Source organism: Falco biarmicus, chromosome 4 (genome assembly GCF_023638135.1).
Source record: "Falco biarmicus isolate bFalBia1 chromosome 4, bFalBia1.pri, whole genome shotgun sequence".
Classification (NCBI taxonomy): domain Eukaryota; kingdom Metazoa; phylum Chordata; class Aves; order Falconiformes; family Falconidae; genus Falco; species Falco biarmicus.
In genome coordinates, this window is record NC_079291.1 from 104,825,315 (window position 1) to 104,842,577 (window position 17,263).

Below are 17,263 nucleotides of genomic sequence, written 5' to 3' on the forward strand. Positions count from 1 at the left end.
ACCGAGAGTACCAATTTACTTTGCTTACGGGTTTAGTGCTCTGTCTTCTGGCAGGAGGAAGAGACACAAATGGCTTCTTTCTAATCCTCACGGCCTCTCTTAGAATAACCTGAAACAAAGCATCTGTCTGGTTTTGTTTGTCCTTTACCTGTGGTAAGCTCCTCGGTGCTCTCCTCCGAGGCCTTCTCGCCCACCTCAGATGCACGTAACTTCTGCAGCACAGCGTTAAACTGGAGCCACCCCAGGGCTGTCTTCTGTTTAGGGGAGCTGCTCCTTCGCCAGCAGGTGACGGTTTCTCACCAGCCAGCCTTTAGCAGAAGGCAACAAGGGAGTAGGAAAGAACAGACCTCTTCTGCATCAGCACCAGGAAAAGGAAGCTCAGCTCAACACCTTACATGCACCAGCTACACCAAAACAGGCATTTTCACCCTGGCGTTGGCACTACAGCTGCCCCTGATAGATAATTAACCAATTAATTAAGCCTGTCTCACGCCAGTCTCTTGCCTTTGGCCCTCAGTAGTCTCACCTAAGGAAGGATTCCAGCTCCTATGGCTTTCTGAGAAACTTCCAGGCCTGCTCAGAGGTAACCCGGCCTTTCAGTTACTGGACTAAAATACAGTTCTGGGCTTGGCTTTGTTTCAGTAGGATTTGTGTTACATCCCGGTGTAAGATTTCCTTTTTCTCAGGGAGTGATAGCTGGTATCGTGGGACAGCACCAGGGACGTTCCAATAGCACAGTGTGTCTATTGATCATACAAGGCGTGGTCACATTATGTCATTTGTCAAATTAAGCTAACGGTTTCACCCTGGGGCATCTGGTGCCTGAGGAGGGAGTGTGCAGAGCGTGTTGTGTACCCTCCTCCCGTTCTCACCTTTTCATGTACCGATGCTTCTGGAGAGACTGGGACAGAAACAGAGAAGGTGATTTATACTTCATGTAGTAGGTGTGCATTGCTATCTCCTTTCTTTTCCAAGGTTTTTGTTTGTTTGTTTGGGGTTGTTGGAGGTTTTTCCTAAGTGCGCTGCTTGACTGGTTTTCCACAAGTGCCTATTCAAGTACTGTGTCTCACCTACCCCAACATATTTAATTACATGCAATGTTTAACACTTAAAGCAGCTAATACTCTGCATCTACTTCTGCTGGGACAATATTATTTAATTAATTAGAATACTTTATCATATATTACGTCTTTATTTTGCCCCTATTTGAGAGCTGTCCTCTGAGAGAGTTAGGAGGATGGTGATTTATTCTTTGTATGCTGGGAAAATTGCTTCCCGGAGGAGTTTAGAGACACAAGACACGTGCTGAGCAGCTCTTATGCTTGACACTAATTGGGTGCAGTGTGTGTGCAGATTTGTCACACAGGCAGGGTGCATGAGAAATGTAGAAATACTCCTAAGTGAGTGTAGGAGGGGCCCAGTGATGGTACATATTCCCAGTTGTAATTGCTCATTTAGTCATCACATTTCTGAAGGATTAAAACACTCCCATAACACCTCTTGCCCTACCCTGACTTTTATCCAAAGGGTTGGTTAAATTAGTCCCTTCTGTGTGTTTACTTAGTTGCTTTTTTTTCTTTAAATAAAGTCTGCTTTAACAATTGTGTGAGACTACGAAGTACAAGTAACTGAGGGAGGATTATGCTTCACTGTCAGCTGCATTTTGCAAGCTACAGCCAGTTTACAGATTCCTTTTTATTTTTAAGCTCTGAACACCTTGAGAAAGAGGAAAAAAGCAACAAGTAGTATGTACAACCCACTCCCCTAACCCTCCAGACTACCACTGAACTAATACTACCCTCTTATGCTGGGAGATGATGAGAAATCAGCCATTTGCCTTTGGCGGAGCTGAGAGGGTCTGGGGTTTAGCCATGGAAGTTTTTGCAGTATGGGAAAGTGGATTGTGTTGTACCTTACTGAGAACTTTTGGGGATTTTTTTTCTTATTCTGTACCCTTCTGTGGAATTACTTGCCATAATAACTAATTCATTGTATTAATATTTAAAAATAACACAGTAACATTTTTGCTAAAGCTTGTTAAATTTCAGAACTAGGCCTAATATTATTTTTTTCTATACATATCTTCTAGCATCTCTCCTAAACCACATCAAGAACCAAGAAGAACACTATGCTCACATCTATGCCTGTTTTTTTCTTATTGTTTTATAGTCTTATTACTTCCTTAAAGTCTTATTTCTAGTCAAAATTACATTTTCTTCAAATTCATTAGAAGCTTTCTAATATGATTTGTCGTAGAAAGTGGATCAGGGTGCTATAGCTATATTCTTATAGTAAAAATTGTATTATTTACATAAAAATCTCTGATTTCTAATCACCACTGAGGCAGTGGCGATAGAGGCAAAAGATGAACGTAGTGCATGTTGCAGACCCTGTTGACAGACTCCAGCAAACTGTTCTTCTTTGTTTCTCCTTATTACCAATGATAACATTGCTAATAGCAGGCTACTGTACAGATGCTTGAGTCTCACAATTTTTCATTTTTTTTTGGCCAGGTGCTACAGACACATTAAGCAGCTGCCCTGTGCCTTTGCGGGCAAGCCAAGTGTGTACAGATCCTGAAATAAATGAGCATCAGGTTTTGCTACAGCAGGTCTGGAAGTGTGTGGAGCAGTTATTGAGCCGCTAGCAGCTTTGTCAGGCCACAGTGCACATTGCTTAGCTGTGTCACAGGCATACGGACATGACTTCATATTTTGTGCTGCTCAGGAGGTGGCTGTGGCTGCTCTTGCAACTCCCAGTTTGGCAAAGGCCAAGTGCTCCAAGTTTCTGCAGTTCCCCAGAAGGTACTCCCCTTTCCCCCCTCTGCAAGTTATCAACATTTCAACCTGCTTTCTCGTGGGGTCAGAAGTCGGGGAGAAAGCCACCAGGCCATCAGCGCCGCTGAACTCCCTGAAGGTCTCTGTGTGTGCTGAAGCATTTGCGCAGAAAGGCTGCCATCCTGTGGTCCTGGCCCTGCCCACGGGGACAGGCTGCAGGAGGCCCTTGCCAGCAGTCTTGCTCCCACGCTGCCCTCCATACCCCTTCCCAGTTGTACTCGGTTCTGCTGATGCTCAGCTCCGCAGGTCTCCGCAGGCGCAGGGTGTCCCAGCCCGCGGCAGGGCAGGACGAGCCCTTCCCAGGCACGGCGGGCTCTGGCCGCTGCGCTATAGGCGTGCAGCTCTGGCTTTCTGTACACAGCGGGAAGGAAAGCGGAACTGAAGGACGCTTCAGACTACTGCAGGGCAAAGCAAAAACGTTGTTTCACAGCTCAGGTTTCTCGTGGAAACGCGTTGAGTTTCTTAGCACAGAAACACAGAAGCCTAAACGGTACGTCTCTCTTAAAGGCCAGAGATGTGAAGGTGGCAGCGCTAACCTGGCTGTCGCAGCACAGCCCCGCAGCTCACCCCCCCCAGCTGACTAAGGCAGCTGCTCTTACATTAGAGTCTTTTTCTTTCATACTTGAAGCATTTGTCTGAAATGCAAACTCTAGTTCGGAAAGGAGGGAAAGTGGACCTGGCTCTGGCACTTGCCACGGGAGCTGTTTCTTTCCCTGCCCAGTCTCTAAAAGAAAAGTGGCCTGGTTTGGGAGCTTGGGGTGCGGCTGGGATTCTGGATGGAGGCACGGAAGGATTTGTGTGTGATCATACAGGAAAGGAGTAACTGCTGCAGCAAAGCAGATTCACGGACTATTTATCTCTTTGTTTTCCCCAGCAGAGCACAAATTAAACACGGTTCAAAGACACTCACAGACTGCTGGTGTGTAATCCTTGTTCCCACTGAGACATGGGCACCGAGACGCAGTGATCCACACCTTGTAGAGTTTCTCCTAGCTGAGGGGCGGACGGCACTATCGTCGGTTGGGTAGAGGAGGAGAGCTGAGCTCTTCCAATCCAGTTCCGGCAGTCACCACTAAATACAGAGCTGGTACCGATACAGCACTTCTGGGTTGGCTGTGAAATGTCTCGCACGCGCTGGTGTGGAATACTTTAAAAGTCTTTTCATATGTACAGCTTTTGTAGCTGAGCTTTAGCAAACAACAGAGGGGAGCTAAGGAAACCTGAGCCACGCTCCGCTGCACTACCAGGCAGCGAGGCACCAGCCAGCTGCCTCGCCGTGCATCCGATGACCCTGCATCTGGAGGCTTGCCACTGACAAGCCACCAGTTTTGATAATGCTCTCCTACTTTTCAAGTGGGGAAACGCTTGAGAGGCCCGGGCAGCTGTAGTCTCAGGAACATCCCATCACTGGAGCTCTAAGTGCAGGTCCACGTGGCTAATGAAGCAATGGGGGCTGCTGGGGTGTTTGCGCCTGAAGAGAGCTTGCGCTGTGTGCGTGCATTTATTTCCTTTCATTTGCATTTCTTTTTTAATTCCTAGTGAAACAGAAGCCAAGACATGATTATACAATGCCCAGGATTCGTGTAACTTGACATTAGACACCTACAAGGCAGACGCCTACATTCAGCACAGTTGTTTCACCCCTCCCGCGCGCTCTGAGGCCCTCCAAGGGTGCAAAGCTTCCCATTCCTTTGTCTGTCGGGGGGAAGAGCACTGCCTCACAGGAAGATGTGTGCAGGCACCACCGCCGCGTGTGCAGGCACCACCACACCAGCTGAGTCCTCGGCTGTCCAAGTTAGGTCACCCGAACGCTATCAAGTGCACGACAAATGGGGGGGGGCGCGGAACCAGGTTCCAGTTCTGCTGTTCTCTCAAGAGAATCACCTCAAACCAAAGGCCCGTCTAGCCTAGGGCTCCCCGCCTGCGGGCAAAGCCCAGGGTGGCACCTAAGAGCAATGCAAGCTGCCCCTGCGTGCTCTCCCGTACCTGTGCCCTACGCCACCGATTCCACGAGCAGCAGAGGGGCCCGCTGCCCTCCTCCTGCCTCTGTGCAGCTCTCCAGATTCTCTCCAGGCCATGTGCAACACCCTGGAGGAGTGGATGGACCAGCATACGGCCCCTGAGCTCAGCAGAGCTCTCACACCCAGGAAGCTCTTGCTGAAGTACTGGAGGGAAGGAAGTGCTGGCACGCAGGCCACCAGGAGGAGGTGGCAACAGGAGGTGGGGGCCACAGCCTCCCACCCTGGCACTGTGCTGCTGCTGTCAGGGCCAGGAGCTGCACCGTCAGTTCAGACGGCTGGTGTGGCACCATGGGGCCGTGTGACCTCCCAGCCCTGCTGTGACTTCAGGGCCAGGATGAAGCTGCACGGTGACAGCTCTGGGGCACTCACACAGAGCCGCTGGAGCATGTCCCATCGGGCAGCTCTGTCCGAGGGCTGGGACACGGTCCCATCCAGGGCTGAGCCCACAGCAGTGACCTGTTCTCTGGGCAGTCACAGGGGCAGCGAGGAGCTCACAGCTTCCTAGAACAACAGGAAACCACAGCCAAGGGGTTTTGGAAGCAGTGAGGAGCAGACAGCCCAACAACCTGAGACCAAAGGAGCTCTCCCGTGGTGCAGCTGTCTTGGCCTGCCCCTGCACCAGTCAGCGACCTGAGAATCGCTTTTCTTGCCAGTTACTGAAAGAAAACCAAGGGGCTGGCAGGGGATGGGAGAGGTGCCTGGGCACATGCCCTTGGCTTTTGCCTGATTCTTCTGTTTGAGCAGTCTACATCGCTGAAGGTGTAGGCCAGGGTGTATTGCTCTCTGGAGAATTACTGACCTCATCAGGTGCTGTTACTTACCAACAGCTCATGAGGCTGAAGACTGAGCAATTTCAGTCTTGAGACAAGTGCAGGATTCCCCCCTTAATGGCTTAGGCTCACATTAATGCTCCCTCATTAATGGCAGCCCCCCTTTATTATGGGTCAGAAGCATACAGGTTCACAAATCACCTCTGAGGGATGTGGCTCTGCAGGAGGGAGGGAGTTGTCCAGCCCCTGGGGCAATGGCTACTGGTCCTTCCAGTTTAGCTAAAGCAGCAGTTTTCTGCAGGGGGGCTGCAGGCTGGCTACCGAAGGCCAGGGCCATGCACCTTCCCTGCCGCCATCAGTAGGATGGATAGTGGGTCCCCAGCACAAAGCACAAGTCCATAAGGGACAGGCAGTATTTGGTCCTGCGGTACCTGATGATATTCCCGGACCTCAAGCTAATGACCGAGCTCCAGCTGGAGCAAGGTGGACCTGGCCCCTTTTCCTCTCCCCTCTCCCTCAACACCATTTTCTCCTGTCTCACTGGCTGCTCCTGCACTTTCCAGATGAGACGCCTCACCCTGCAAAGACTCCCTTTCCCACAGTGCAGCCAGCGCTTTGGCCTTCTCATACTCCTTGGAGGAGGCAAAAATCAAAGACTGAAAATCAGTCCCAGCCACGCACCTACTACACCCTGAGCCAGGGTGCGGGAAATACAGGCAGAAGCAAATGGTACTGTAACACCCTCAGGGCCTGGCCACAGCCCGCCCAGGGCAGGAGAGGGGCTGGGAGGAGATGATGGGGCAGTCCTGAGCATCACCACAAGCAATGACAGCCTCCTGCGTGCCTCTGTGGCCTGGCCCCAGCTTGTCCCAGAGGGGCAGTTCAAGAACCATGTATTGGTCACAGCAAGGCCACACACACACACACACCCCGGGGCCTTAACCAGCCACAGCTGACATAATGCTGCACAGGACAGGCCCTGTGTCCCGTCCCTGGGGGAGCTCTGCTGCTCTGGGCCCAGCTCCGTTCCCGAGCCAAGGCAAGGAGGGCTCCCACAGGGAAAGCTGGGGGAAAGCACTTTGGGAATCAACCCATCATCTATATCTAAAAGCAAAGCCTCCTACTGAGGGGGAACCTCACGATCGTTGCAGATACTGAAGGTAACAGCGTGGTGAGAACATTTTCCAAATCCTGACCAGAAATGTGCCAATTTCTGTTCAGTTTATTACATTCCTGATGGTAAATCTGAAGAATATGTGTTTCATCACATCTCTACTCATGCCACTAGTGCAATCCCATCGTTATTAACACAAAAATATTTGCCCTGCTCCCAAATGGCTGCAAAGGAGCAAAGGGAAGGCTTGGGGTGCCAGGAAGCTGGGGAAGGGGCTGCCGGCTGCTAGAGCAGTGGGGAACAGTGACTGCACCCAGTCATTGGCCTGGCTGGGTACATGAGCTCTGCAGCAAGCGCAGGGGACTGGCATGGGGGATAAGGGCACTCTCCCCACCCACCACCCTGACCACCTTCCAGGAGCAACCTGCAACAAAATCTGATGAAAATCACCACTTCTCCTCTTCCTCGTCCTCCCAGTTTCCTGGGGTCCCCTCCCACCTCCATTCTTTTGGTCTCACAGTAGGGCCGGAAGCAGCCTGGGGGAGGCAGAGCTGCAGGAAGGGGAAAGCACACACTTCCCAAGAAGCACAGGGAGCCCGAGGTGACGTTCCCTGCTCCAGCCGACACTCCCTCTTGATACAGTCCCTTTCCTCAGTACATTCGAGCAAACAGGCAACACCAAGGATTTCAACATTTAATCCTTTCTATGGAATGGGTTTGGTCCTAGAACCCCTTTCGTAACCCTGCCAAGCGAGGCAAGCCACGACCTGGCCTCCCACCGCTTTCTCAGCAACAGCCCTGCTGGGAGATGGCAAAGCCAGGAAGCAGAAAAGCCTGTGGGGTAACGAGGCACGAGACGGGGGGTTACCTATTGACAGAGGGGGCAACACAGGGCCAGCTACACAGCAGGGCTGGGCCAGCAGCTCAGAGGCGCTGACAAACCTGCCCCGAGGGCAGCACAGTGCACCCCCCCGCTAAGGCGTACCTACAAATCTGCCGCAGGTGTGATCCTGGAAGTCAGTAGGACTCCGAGTTTGATCTATCCATTGTTTCCTCAGGATATTATTCTTCAACTTTTGTTCCAGGATATACCCATCAAGAATCCTCCCCTCCTCAAAAAGCAGCTCCATCAAATACTGGCTTCATGTTTCTGTGATGCAGTGAAAACACACACGGCTGTGGCAGACCGCGGGGGGAGAGGGATGGTGAGGGGACAGGAAAGCTGCCAGCATATCCACCCTAAAGCTTCTACGTGCACTAGGAACAAGTCCCAGGTCCCCGGTCCCCATGCTCTGCAGGGTTCAGAGCAACACTACTAAGCAGCTTTTTTGAAATTGGACGCAAAAATCTCAGTGAATCTGGAGACCGTTCAAAGCCCTGTGGCTTTCCCAGCTCGCTGACCTGGTGTGAGCAGCAGGCCACGACAGGCAGGCAGGGCCGGCCTTCTCTTGGTGAGACAACTACTCAGGTGACTTCCACTGCTGTCCATGCCTTGGCACCAGGATGCAAACAGACACCATCTTCTGGGATCTTTAAGGAAGATTCCAGCTTTGCAAAGTTATTAGAGACAAAGCACAGCTCTCAGTAACTCAGCTGTGTCCTGACACATTCCTCTCTCAGCATCACCTCGGGTCACTAATTTATTATCACGTTCAATCACCTGCAACATAAAGGGGATGAAGGCAGATTCGACTTTAAAGCAGTTTCCTAAAGTCAAGGCTCTGCAAGTAGTAGGCACCTAGAGAGCCCAAAGGTTATTTACTAGAAGCTAGAATTATTTGAGTAGTCCAATCCATTCATCTTAAAACATGTGCTTTGGACAAGACACGACCACCTTTATGGGGTATGCAAAGCTTGAATTCAAGCTCTCTCTTTCTCATGCTGACACCAGAAAAATAGTGATGCCAATACAGTTACCACCTCGCCTCCCGCCCGAGATCAAAACTCAGTACTACCACTCATTCCCAAACCCTGGAACTGTTACATGGCAACTGCAAAATTGCTCTGGCCACTCCATGAGGCCTGGCTGTGTCCAGCAGGCAGGGAGCAGTAAAAGGCCACCGTTTACCACTTGTGAGGGCAAACCTTTTTCAACCTACAGATGTGATTCAGGCTCTAATGAATCTGCTCCATTCTGGCACCTTCATAGGAGGCCTCAAACAGCTTGCTTTCTAGCTCAGGCTCTGGGAACAGGTCTCAGATCACCAAAAGATCTCAGAGCTGCAAGGGTGCCTGAGCACCCAGCTCTCCCGGGACAAGGGGAATGCATAACTCAGTACATTGTCATCTCCTGCTACATTAAATGTGCGGGGGGTGGGGGGGGTGGGGGGTGGAACAGCACTGCTAACGCGGCATTTATATCAGTCTCCTGATTTAGAATACACAAATCCACTCCAGAAAAGTTTAATGTGGGTTCCTGGGGCATCATATTCTTAAAAAGACACAGTACAACAAAAAAAGGCAAGCAGAATTCCTCAGTCTTTTAAAACAATCAAAAATATCAAAGATCCATCTACCACAGGGCTGCAGACCACAGCACTGCTGGAAGAAGCAGCATCAGCCTGAGGACCAGAAGGTTTGTCCACCTCCCAGAGATGGTGGTGTGGTTTATCCTGGATCGGCGGCACCCAAACCAGAGAGCCTAGTACTACAGAGCCTAGGGAACTACTGAGACTTCCTGAAAGGGAAACACAAAGGGCAGAACTCCGTACCGGAGCGAGCTACCTGGCATCCCTGCTGGGAGATGAACCAGACAGGCTGATCCCACAGTGCCCAAGCTCTGTGCCAGCACGTGTGCCGGGAGGAGCGGTACCCTCCAGAAGACAGATTCCTACACTGAAACTGCTTTGGCCACACAGACTGTGGGGCAACACCTGCTCCTGTAAGAAACCCTGGAGACAGAGGGCAAATGGGTAACTGTTGTAACGGTGTGTGAGGAGATCCAAGAAGGGATCAGAAGAGGCACACCACACTGCTAGCTGGGAACGGGATCAAGGAAATGATCTCAAGTGAATAGGTCAGCCTGGTACAGCCCCAGTCACAAACATGTCTGTGGTACCCTCTGCCTCCCATTCAGTCTTTGGGTGAAGAACCTTAGGATAATTTAGGCTGGGACTTCTGGTGGTCTCTACCTCAGCCCCACTCCCCCCCAAAGCAGGGCTAACTTCAAAGTCAGACCAAGTTGTTCAGGGCCTTGTCCAGACAAGTACCGAGTTATCTCCAAGGATGGAGATGTCAGGACTCCATTCTAGCACACCCAGAATAAGCAGTGTATGGGCTATGGGTGTACTTTTGACATTCCTGGGCCACAGAGCAACTTTCTCCGAGTAGAGATAGGTGCTTTCCCTCTACCTACCAATCTTGTACACCAGCACTATTTCTCATAATTTAATATCGTCCCTGAGCAAAAGTACAATGATCCCTGGCTGCTCCACTCTAAGTTCTGCAAGGTTGCTACAGCACTTATTTCTGCTGAGACTATACGCCAGCAGCAGCCAGGCCTCCCAGATGTGCAGTCCAACCCGACAGTAAAGCATAACTGGCTAGGTGAGCTGAGGGAAAGGCTGGAGGAACACTTATTCAAACAATGGAAAACACAGAGCTTTTTATGGAGAACAAAACTGTGAGCTTTGAGGACCTACGCTGAGGACCAACCAGCCAGCCTCAAAAATATAAAGAACATCAGGTTACCGAGGTGCCCAACAAACACTGCAGACGTTACGCTGCCATCGTGAAAAAAAGAGAGCTTTCAGTTAAGAGTAACATACAAAGACATTTAAAGCCTGCTGGGAAGCAAGACCTTTACTGACACGAGCTCCATGGACTCCCCAACAAACACTAAATATGAGCAGTGAGTCTGCGGCTCTAGATGCCCACTGAGATGGAGGAGGGGTGAGAAGGGAAGAGAGATTGCCTTCTCCTTGCCTCCCCAGAGAGGAGGATAAGCACCTCTTCCCAGGTGCCAGCAAAGGGCACCCTCCTGTGGCAGGTGCACCACATCAGGCGAGCCTGCTATCCCCACGTAGCCCGGACAGCATGCACACGTGAAGGCTGAGACACCCTCCAAACCATCGGGATCATCGGATTTTCTGCTGTGACCCCAGCAGGAGCACAAAGCACCTTGAAGGCTGGTCAGGTGCCTCCCGGTGCCGACAGCAGCCAGGCCTGCAGCCCCTGGAGTGCGCCCCCTCCCATCATAACCCCCATGTGTGGGGAGGAGCGAGGGCCCGGCCGCTGCGGCTCAGGCGGGTGGAAGGGCAGGCTCTGACATCCAAGCCGGTGGCGGGGAGCCGGGCATCCCGCGGCGCAGCCCCAGGCAGGCAGGCAGAGAGCAAGCAGGGCAGGAGCACAGCGGTTTATTGGCAACACAAGCAGAGGCGGCGGTGGCGGCGGCGGCGGCGGCAGGCCCCGAGCAGGGTGCGGGGCGGCGGTGCTCCGGCGGGGCGGCGGGGCCCGGGGCCGGCCCTGGCCTACGTCAGCGTCTCGCCCTTGGTGACCTGCCGGGAAGAGGAAAGGCCTCAGGCAGGGCCGGCCCCGGGCCCGCCCCCGCCCGCCCCCCGCCGCCGCCGCCCCGCTGCTCACCCGGGCCTCGATGTACTCGATCCTGCGCTCCAGCGCCGTCAGCTTCTCGTTCAGCGTGGCCAGCCGCGACCGGCACGACATGTCTGCGGGGAGGCGGCAGTGAGAGACCGCGGCCCGCCGCCCCGGCCCGCCGCTAACGCCCCCCCGCCTCCCCCGCCGCCCTCACCGAAGGAATTGAGGAAGTCCGCGATCTTCTTGATGGAGCTGGTGATCACCTCGATGTACTCGCGATTGGCCCAGTCCTGGTGGATCTCCCGCTGCACCGGGTCTTCCTGCACCGACATGGCCGCCCCCGCCGCCGCCGCCCCGGCGCGCACCGCGCCTGCGCGTGGCCACGCCCCCTCCGCGCGCTGCGGGGCGGGGCCGGCCCGCCGCCGCCTCAGGCCCCTCCCGCCGCCGCCGCCGCCCGGCCCCTCAGGGCGCCGCCGCGTCCTCCTCGCTGCTGCCCGCGCCGCTGCCGTCCGCGCCGCTGCCGCTCGGCTCCTGCGGGGACGCGGCCGTCAGGGCAGGGCTCCCCCCGCCCCAGCCGGGGCTCCCCCCGCCCCGCCCCCGCCCGGCGGGTACCTCGGCAGCGCTGTCTGCGGAGTCCTCCTCCTCCCCCGAGTGCCGCCCCTCGGAGGCCTGGGACAGGATTTCTTCTCCCTGAGCCGAACGCGAGAGCGGCGCTGAGTGTACGCGGAGCGGGCAGAGCGGCTGGGGCAGAACGCCAGGAAGCAGCGCGTCCTGCCCATCTCGGAGAGCTTTTGGGTACAAGGCAGGTTTTAACTGGCCTACTGCTAACAGCAGGCGAAGAAAACGGCCGGACCTGGCTTCTGCTAAAGCCACACACAGAGAGCGCGTGAAGGGGTGCTCGGGCCACCTTGCCCCTGCGCCCAGCCCCCAGCCCGTTACAAACAATAAAAGCCGAGGCTGGGGAGAGAGCCTCACTGCAAGGAAGCCCTCGGAGCCACAGGCCCTTAACCCTGAAATGAAGCGCTCTGCTGCACTGGATGTCACTGCAATACAGGCATATTGAATCCGGCCTTTTAGCTCTACTCGCGCACCGGGGCGGTTACAGTTGTCCTGGAAAGGACGATGCTCATCTTGCCCAGATTTTAATTGCCCCAGGCAGGACAGCGATACTCACCTGAAGATCCCGGTTTTTAAGGATGCCCACCCAGAAGGCCTCCTGGCAGTGGTTGAACGCCAGCATTGCCTTCACTCGGTACACAAATTGCTCCAGTGACTTCTTCAGCAGAGGCACGTGGTTGGTCAGTCCAATGTCCTGGTGAATCTAAATATGAAACAAGACAACATGACAACATAGACAGGTTCTTGCCTGAGCACTCTGGCTATTTAAAAAGCCATTGGCTACACAGGTGGGAGGGATGGGACACGATTCCCACAAAGCTTGCCCAGATTATGTCATTTCATGGCCAAATTCTCTTGCAGCTTTTGTTAAAAAAAGTGATATTCAGATAAGCATTTTGTCTAAGGCAGCAAAATGATCCCTTGCAACAATCCAAACAGCCATATCTACTCTGGATAAAAGCAGGAGCCTCATCTTTTCCTGTGAACAGTAGAGAGAGGCTAGTAACTCCTCAAGTCACATGAATTCTGCTGACCCCTGGGAAATGATTTTGAGAATCTGCTTTTCCTTTGCTCCTTCATCTCAGCAACAGACTAGTGTCACTTGCTCTGTTCTCCAAGAATATGACGCAGCTCTTCACACACAGATCTTGCGCTGCTGCCATCTTGCTCATGGCAGCCACGCAGCCTGCTCGCACAGGACTTTCTGGAAGCTGCATTGCTGCTGGTGCTGGTGGTGTGTGCAGCTGATAATGTCTGAGTAAGTCTGACTCACCTACAAGCTAGTGCTGGTGAAAAAGCGGAGTTGTCTGTAGAGGTCAGCAATGGATAATCACACCATTCCAGTCCAAAGCAAAAAGCAATGCTACAAGTGGCCAGAATGCCAAGCTACCTACCTAGGAAGGGAGACGCCCACTTGCTGATAGCCACAACCTGTGAATGAATGCTGCAGGGAGTTTCATGCCAGGAAATTGCTGAATTACCAAGCACGGAGAAGAAAGAATGAGAAAGGTATTGAAGAAGCCACTGCAATGACAATCCTTTCTTGCTCAGTGTCTGATGCAATTCCTTTACACTAGCTACATGGAATGTGTCTGCACTATAAACTTCAAAGCTACTTGTCCAGACAAATCAGCAATGGCTTTTGGTGAACTGGGACAGGAGGGAACAGATGGAGTTGCTGTAAGCAAAAACCAACTGAGGAAGGGCAGCTATGCCAGGTATTATATGAGATTTAGCTCAAGGTAAGCATCTCTTCCTGCTAGGCTTGGATCTGCTGTACAGAACAGAGTCATTGCTAAACCAGAAAACCTGCCAAGAGCCATAAACAATTATTCTGTGCGTAAGTATTTTCCTCTTTCATGAGGATACTTTATAACCTTCTTTCATTAAGATGCTCTCATTAGCTATACTCTGAAATCAAATCAGCTTCATTTCTTGGAAGAGTTCAGCATACCTGGGAAGAGGGACAGGGGAACAGGGAACTGAATACTAACAGCAATCTGTTCTCTAGCCCATGTAACAGGCAGGACCCAGCAATTATCAGCATGAACCAGAACCAAATCAGGGAAACCTCACTAATGACACAGTCAACAATCACAGTACTCCCTGGGTCTTGGAACCTGCCCAACTGTCTGCAGGCAATTTGGACTCAACTAAGTACTGGGACATTTGCAAAGGTCTCCAGAAACCGCCCTTATGTCCAGCATTAGATATGTAAACAGAAGAGAGGCTTGGTGTGAAAGAGTAAATGACAAATACTTAGGAAATTATAGGCAAAGCTGATCACTATCGTCTGCTGCATGATGCTCTTTAAAGACACTTATATTGAGGGAGAGTAGCAAATCTTAGGTAATACTGCATGGTACGTCAGTTTTATATTAAAGTAAAATCAAGACTGATTTAACAATTGTTGTCAACTCCAAACAGGTATGGAGCATTCATCGTATACATTTATTTGCCTAGATTCACCTGCTGCCTTCTCATTCTTGCAAAAATGATTTGGCACAGAGACCTAACCAGACTGCAACAGATACAAGAGCAGTGGTAAAACACAGGTGTTGGCTAATAGCAGTTACAGGCTCTAATAGGGACCATGGGACACAGCACTTGAAAATACTAGTCAAGTGCAAAGACAAACAAGACATCACAAGCTGCAGTGATGTTATCCCATTTACAAGGTGAATTGTGACTTTAAAGCGCACGAGGATTTCAATTTCAAACACGAGAAGGACTTTTTAGCACCTCCAGGGTTTGTGCCAACTTCCAATTCTCTCCTATGCTGATAGCAGCAATGGCATCTTCTGATCTCTAGCTAGACTTTTATGTCCTGATCCCAACTCTGGACTAAACTGGTAGCAAATCCAGCTTAGGGAGCCATGCTAACAGCTGGCTTTCTCCCTTCAACTACTTTGGCAAAGCTCCCTTCTCAGACAGGTGTTCTTGAACCTCTTAGGAGTCAGGAACAAAGCAGCACACATGAAGTTCTTTCCGTCTTCTTCCATGTGACTCTCTTACAACAAGCACTGGCTCCCCAGGCTGTAAGCAGCGTTAATCCTCTCCTTCCTTCCTTCCTGACCTAAGTCTGCTACAGAGAGACTGGCAGACTGGTTGCACGTTACCACCTTCCTCCCTCTCTTTAGCCTCTTCCCTATCAACATAATACCAAAAAGGCACCGCAAGAGCACTTTGAGTAAGGTTTTCCCCTTGTCTGCCTCCTGTTGCTGATTCTTCTCACTTGCAAGGCTGCTGATCTTTGCCAAAACTTCTCTCCCGTATCATCAGTCTGGCATCTGCACCTTATGCAAGAGGTCTCCAAGGTCTTAGCTTGTGTCCTCAGAAACACCCTCTTACAGATGCCAACAACCAAAGATGTTCAATAAACCTCTGTCCTAAAAAAACAGGTATGCTAACCTGATCTGACATCCAAATAAGCCAATTCCAGATCAAAGATTTCAACTCTGGGCCGTTAACCAAGGCTATTTCTCCTCCTCTCAGAGTTTTTGCTTGTACAGACACTGCTGGAAGCCTGCAGGTAGAACCTGCCTATGCCCTAGAAAAGGAGTGGAAGGGAAATAAATCATTCTTAGGACAGGAGTTTGTGCTGCAATTAGAACTTATCTTACCTTGGAATGACCACACATGTGATGAAGTTGTCTGGTACTCAGCTGCAAGTTTTTCAGCAAACTCTGCACATCATCCTGCAATAAGTAGACCAGCAAATCAAAGGATTTTTCCATAAGGAAACAGTATTAGTCTTAGCAGTCCTTTCAAAGGGCTATGGGATAGAGATATGATGCACATATGCAGGAAACATCAGACAAACAGGATTAAGCCATAGGAGACTTGCACTGTGCATCTAAGTAACTTGTAAAGTTACTGGTAAAGCATAACCACACGTCACAAGGCCAAGCACTCTGAACTGAAACTGACTTTGAATCAGTTTAATGATTATCAGTGGAAGTGGCACGATTAAAAGCAAGACAATCTTGTCACACCTGGCCTTGAGTATAACCTTCTGAACTAGGGGGAAAAGTATAAATAGAGGAATAGAGGAAACCTCCTGAATCGAGGAAAAGCATAAAACATACTGCTAGACTTGGTATTTGAAATGCATCCAGCATGAACTCTGGGTATCAGTCCTCTCTATTGAGCAAATTACATAGCACTTTCTATTGTCCAGTGGCAACGACTAGATATCTGACAACCTCATTCCCTCAAACATCCGTGAGAGCAGATCTTACATTTGCAGTAGAAACGAGTTCTCTATTAGAGAAACAAGTTGTGAAGACTAAGCCAAAGCATGAGTCTCACTGGCAAAGCTGGATTGCCTCACAACGAAGCAGGGGGAATAAGTGAACTGTTCTTGCTTGTCATATAGCACAGCAAGGTTGGCCTGTCCATCTGCACTCATGTGTGTTGTCCTGCTCAAAGCTCCATGAATTATTGCAAAGGCACCAATGTCACTGTCCATTTGGACCACAAGCTGTCAGCAATCTGACTGCTCACATGAGCTTCCTACTCTATGAGTGACACCTTTGCGGTAATAACTTTCAAAGGAGATGGAGGTTGAAAGGGCTTCCTTTGCTAACAGTGAAGCCATCTAACCACAAGAGTGATGGCAAGTTGGGAAACGAGCGATCTGTTTGCTGAGAGCACATGGGACAGGCAAGTAAACAGGGCAGAGCGCAGCTGGAGACATTATGTGTGTTTGTGATGAAGTGTCATGCCAATGTGTGACCAGAGACAGGAATCTCCTTCTAACAAGCATCAGTCATGCTTCCCAACTGATTCCAGACAGTTCTGTCTCCAAAAGGCTTACCCTGTGCTTTTTAAAGCTGTAGTCCAGGAGAGGCATGGCAAGCTTCAGAAATGCTTCTACAAAGAGACGGCCGTACTATAAAAGAATGATAAATATATCAGAAGGCAGATTTAAATTCCTTTTCAAAGAAGCATCACAAAGTCAGATAAGATAACGATAATTCTTTCGAGAATAACCTAGCGACTGTTCTCAATAGTCACCAAATTCATGTGAAGGCTGTAGTGGAATATACAGGATGAGTAAAGGGTCCCACTTTAATCACTGCAAAGCGGCTAGAAGAGCAAGGTCTCATCACTGTACACATCCCTGGTTTTATTTACTAGCAAATTGGGAATAAAACTGAACTAAACACAAAACGTTAGAATCACTGCACATATATATGAATCCTAGCCAGAAAAGACAGAGTTGCAGAGGGACATATAATCTTTCCGGGCTCCAAGGGAGGCCTGTCTGCTGTGATGTTTCATCTCATTTGGAGTACCATGGAAAAGGAGAGAGGGGAAAGGGTCTAAAATCAGTAATGCCAACTGCAGCAAGTTTGTTGTGGTCGA

General features: G+C 50.9%; 2 protein-coding genes across 7 annotated transcripts in view; both read right to left on the reverse strand.

The window, feature by feature from the left end:
- Positions 1-9,129: 9,129 nt before the first annotated feature.
- Positions 9,130-11,660, reverse strand: BRK1 (BRICK1 subunit of SCAR/WAVE actin nucleating complex). Its single transcript, XM_056334993.1, has 3 exons — positions 11,490-11,660; positions 11,324-11,406; positions 9,130-11,238 (listed from the first exon to the last, which is right to left on the reverse strand). The coding sequence occupies exons 1-3, from the start codon at positions 11,605-11,607 to the stop codon at positions 11,212-11,214; spliced, it is 228 nt and encodes a 75-aa protein (XP_056190968.1). The 5' UTR covers positions 11,608-11,660; the 3' UTR covers positions 9,130-11,211.
- Positions 11,661-11,719: 59 nt separating this feature from the next.
- The window catches only part of FANCD2 (FA complementation group D2), a 53,459-nt gene continuing 47,915 nt past the window's right edge, over positions 11,720-17,263 (reverse strand). For all 6 annotated transcript variants that reach the window (XM_056334976.1, XM_056334972.1, XM_056334974.1 and 3 more), the window contains exons 40-44: positions 16,713-16,787; positions 15,517-15,591; positions 12,450-12,596; positions 11,888-11,965; positions 11,720-11,806 (exon numbers count right to left, since the gene is read on the reverse strand). In XM_056334976.1, coding sequence (XP_056190951.1) covers positions 11,738-11,806; positions 11,888-11,965; positions 12,450-12,596; positions 15,517-15,591; positions 16,713-16,787 — 444 coding nt within the window. In that variant the 3' untranslated portion in view covers positions 11,720-11,737. The remainder of the gene's footprint in view (positions 11,807-11,887; positions 11,966-12,449; positions 12,597-15,516; positions 15,592-16,712; positions 16,788-17,263) is intronic.

Bases quoted from the DNA above. Each gene is read 5' to 3' on its own strand.
- BRK1 (XM_056334993.1), bottom strand. From the start codon at position 11,607: ATGTCGGTGCAGGAAGACCCGGTGCAGCGGGAGATCCACCAGGACTGG. The intron at 11,407-11,489 runs GTGAGGGCGGCG...GCCTCCCCGCAG, and splicing joins GGACTTCCTCAATTCCTTCG to ACATGTCGTGCCGGTCGCGG. The intron at 11,239-11,323 runs GTGAGCAGCGGG...TCTTCCCGGCAG, and splicing joins TCGAGTACATCGAGGCCCGG to GTCACCAAGGGCGAGACGCT.